Source organism: Limulus polyphemus, unplaced genomic scaffold, assembly GCF_000517525.1.
Source record: "Limulus polyphemus unplaced genomic scaffold, Limulus_polyphemus-2.1.2 Scaffold12399, whole genome shotgun sequence".
Lineage (NCBI taxonomy): Eukaryota > Metazoa > Arthropoda > Merostomata > Xiphosura > Limulidae > Limulus > Limulus polyphemus.
Genome location: NW_013678009.1, coordinates 1 through 4,420, shown reverse-complemented (window position 1 = coordinate 4,420; position 4,420 = coordinate 1). Strand labels below are relative to the sequence as shown.

Genomic DNA, 4,420 nt, shown 5'->3' with positions numbered 1-4,420 from the left:
GGTGATGACTAGCTGCCTTCCCTCTAGTCTTACACTGCTAAATTAGGGACGGCTAGCGCAGATAGCCCTCGTGTAGCTTTGCGCGAAATTCAAAAACAAACAAACAAACGAATGTTGGTGACTCAAATTTTTTATTCCTCTGGTCAGTAGTTTTAAATCAAGAGTGATTATACTTGTGCCTTGAGGAACTTGGAATAGCCATTTAAGCCATAAGGTGCCGTTCAGGTGAAAATATGAGGAACTATGTTGAACGAAAAATCATTTTATTTGCAAACTTTATACTATTTATTTCTAACATTAAATCTGTCATAAGACAATTCTTTAATTATCTCGAAAAATATTATTTTAAATTGCGGACATCCTTCAAGAACCATATTGACATGCTTATATGAAAAGCCTAGCAAAATCGATAAGAAAAGTGAGATACATACATTACACTGCAACTTCTAAGGGAAACCACATGGGTATTAGGCTTAGATCTGTTTGTACACTTGAGCATTAGGCTTAGATCTGTTTGTACACTTGGGCATTAGGCTTAGATCTGTCTGTACCTGTTTTTTTTATATAGTACTTATGTCATAGTGTCGACGCAAACGCTATACGAAGAAAGACAGACAGACAGACAGATAGAGAAATAGATGGCTTAAATAAAATTCAGAATTATCCTCCTTAACTCAACGAACTAAAGAAAGTTTACGTAGATACAACAACAAGATTCTAGCAAATATTAAACATACATTTGTCATATATAATGTAGTTTAAAGTGGCATGGTATGTAAAACAAAGAGTCGTTTTAAAACAAACTACAGAAATAAACATTTTGTTAAAGTTTGAAGTAATTTTTACGGCGACGTTTTTCTTAAGCGTATAAATGCACCTAGGTGACTCGTAGCAGACGCGAAAAATATCCCCACAGTACCATGTAGTTATAATGTAACTTAGTTGTACCCTTTGACCCTTCCAGAAGCACGTTTATAGACTAACATCTCTCCCAGTCTCACTTTTATTTTTAGATACACACACACACACACACACACAAAACAGGATCTTTAATATTAGCTATCTGAAACTTGAAAATAAATAAAATTGTATTGCCCATGGCAGTTCTCTAGGATGGGACATATATCTACTCATAGCAATGCTCTAAAGACGGACATATATACATATGCCCATGGCAGTACTCTAGAGAGGGATATACATATGCCCAAGACAGTGCTCTAGAGGGGGACATATATCTGCTCATGGCAGTGTTCTAAAGAAGGACATATATCTGCTCACGGCAGTGCTCTAGGGAGGGATATATATCTACTCATGGCAGTGCTGTAGGGAGGGACATATATCTGTTCATGGAAGTGCTGTAGGGAGGGACATATATTCTCACATTTCATCCACGTAGTAGCTGATGAATGAGATCTGAGAAATAAGGTTGAAGAAAAACCTAACAACGCAAAAATAATGAGTTAAGATTTGAGGAAATAAGGTACGTGTGTTTGAGAAATGCGTTTAAAAAGTAAACTCTGAAAAACGATTAATTATCAGAGGAAATTCCTAGAAAGAAGTGAAGCAAGGAAGTTAATAACAGAAGTCCGAGTCAGGAGTGTTGAACGCACGCACCAATAAAGAGTCATCTACTTTTTCAACAAGTTTATGAAACTTTAAAACTGCCATACAGATATGTTACAAGCAGCGAGCAAGTAACCTCGAGTCCTTATGTCATCAGAAGATTCGAGAATATACAATTCCCTCTTTGACCTCTCTTTTAATACTAAAAAAAAACAAAAAAAACAACTGTAAACTCTTGGAAAGAAGCTGGAAAAGACACTGGAAATACCATACTTGTGACGAAAATACGAAAATATTACTTAATCAGATGTCTTTCAAATTCAAAAACTTCACGTGAGAAAGAAATTGAAATTGCAAGGACCGAAGATTATTTCTGAACATCATTATTAATTGCTTTTTGTTGTTGTTAAACACAAAGCTACACAACGGGTTATCTGTGCTGTACCCACCACGAATATCTAAACCCGATTTTTAACGTTACAACCTTTCAGACTTACCATTGTGCCACTGAGGAACTTTTTTACTGTTTGTTTGTTTGTTTGTTTCGATTTTCGCGCAAAGCTACACGAGGGCTATCTGCGCTAGCCGTCCCTAATTTAGCAGTGTAAGACTAGAGGGAAGGCAGCTAGTCATCACCACCCACCGCCAACTCTTGGGCTACTCTTTTACCAACGAATACTTTTTTACTGGAAAGGAAAAATAAAACAATAGAAAAAAAAACAGAAATGAAAGACCATGCTAAGGTTATGTATTGCCTGTGAATACTATTTCCTGGAAATGAATCTTAATTTGGAAACAACGTTACTACAGAATGCCTTTACGAATGCTTCTGCATAAAAATTACGAGATGTTTTTATGTAATATAAAGCTTAAGAATAAATTATAATAAAACACATTTTAAATTTTGTCAAAACAAAATTAAAATTCTTTCTAACAGCAACTTAGATGGCAACATGATTTTTTTTACTTAACTATATTTTGGGTGCCAGATAACTGAGTTCAACACATAAAATACTCCCATATATATCCAATAAACTTAGTTTTGGACTGCAGAAAGTGTGACAGTGTCACTGCCAAAGTACGTCTTGAAGTCCATCTAAGTCGTTAACTTTTTTCTCGCACGTTTATTAGGGCCACTTGCACGTGAGCTGACGAAGAATAATTTCTCATTGGCTTTGTTTTGGTAATAATGATGTTTTCTACAGTTTACAAGTCTCTCCACAAACACACACACACAGAAATATATCTGTTATTTACCTACTGCATGATGGTTTTTGTTATATACCGAGAATACGTGAATTCAATGATTTTATTCTTTTTTTTTTCACATCATGTAACACAGTGTGTTCTCATCTTAATTAAAACGTGCTTTGATGTTATACCTCTCTAAGTTATTCCTTACTTTCCCACACGTTTTAAGATATTTGGCGAAATACTAAACAGCCAGTGTGAGGTCAAAGTAAAGATACCTATTGCCCTTCGGGTCCCACATACACACACAAAGATCTTAACAAAACTTATGTGGTATGAACCTGGTAAAAAGTATAGCGAACTTATTAAGCGAATACTGTCGTGCGAAATTGTTCTTATTATTTTTGAACTTTTACATCTCAAACTAAAAGTATTTACGACTTTTACTAAGTTTAATAGCGAGCATCACCATGTTGTTCTGGCCTGGTGGTTAGGGGGCGCTCGATTATCAATCTGCGGGTCGCGAGCTCGATTTGGTTTGTTTGGAATTTCGCGCAAAGCCACACGAGGGCATTCTGTGCTAGCCACCCCTAATTTAGCAGTGACAGACCAGAGGGAAGACAGCTAGTCAACACCACCAACGCCAATTTTTTGGGCTACTCTTTTACCAACGAATAGTGGGAATGACTGTCACATTTGATAACGCCCCCTACGGCATGGCCGGGTGGTTAAAGCGCTTGGCTTCCAATCTGAGGGTCGCGGGTTCGAATATCCGTCACCAAACATGCTCGCCCTTTCAGCCGTGGGGGTGGGGCGTTATAATAGAAAACTACATGCCATTTCAGTAATTTGTTAAACGACTTATCATTTCAACGAATAATAGAACTTCGGCCTATTTCAAAACCCTCCAAAAATTTACAAGATCGCATAAAGTATTCACCGTATACCATATGTACAGAACTATCTCAAACAATACAAGTCGTTTATAAAACCACCTGAAACTTTTCGAGAATCTATAAAGCATCTCTAATCCTTTTATCCTTTTTTAAGCTAATGTTATTTGACAGAAGATTTTTACAAAAGGAACGTTTATTTCAGAATATTCAACAATGGAATCAGCGAAGACAAATGTTGTAAGACCCTCTGTATTACCTACTACTACAAGTGTGACGTCAGAATCACGACCAGAAGAAGCTACCACAACTAAATCTCTATTAACCTCGGAATTTCAACCAAAAGAAACTAAATCAACCAAGTCTGAATCGACGTCAAGAACAAATGGATCATCAGAATTACAACCACACACTATGACCTCTAGTGAGTCTATTAAAACATCAACTACAAGTGTAATATCGGAAACTCAACCAGACGAAAGTACGTCAACACAGTCAAAATTAACGTCAACTGCAAGTGGAATATCAGAATTGCAACCACAAGAAGCTACTACAACTAAATCTCAATTAACCTCAGAATCTCAACCAAAAGAATCCAATTCAACTAAGTCTGTATCGACGTCAGAAATAAGTGGATCATCGGAATCTCAAACACAAGAAACGGGATTAAGTGAATCTATTCCAGCATCAACTAGAAGTGTAATATCCGAAACTCAAAAAGACGAAAATAGCTTAACACAGTCAAAATTAACGTCAACTGCAATTGGATCGTT

At 36.5% G+C, this 4,420-nt stretch overlaps 1 protein-coding gene across 1 annotated transcript in view; it reads left to right on the top strand.

The window, feature by feature from the left end:
• The window catches only part of LOC106476979 (mucin-5AC-like), a gene marked incomplete at its 3' end in the record, with an annotated part of 10,313 nt that extends 5,967 nt beyond the window's left edge, over nucleotides 1-4,346 (top strand). Inside the window, exon 3 of the mRNA XM_013937593.1 lies at nucleotides 3,853-4,346. Within this exon, the coding sequence (XP_013793047.1) occupies nucleotides 3,853-4,346 (494 nt within the window). The remainder of the gene's footprint in view (nucleotides 1-3,852) is intronic.
• Nucleotides 4,347-4,420: the final 74 nt, after the last annotated feature.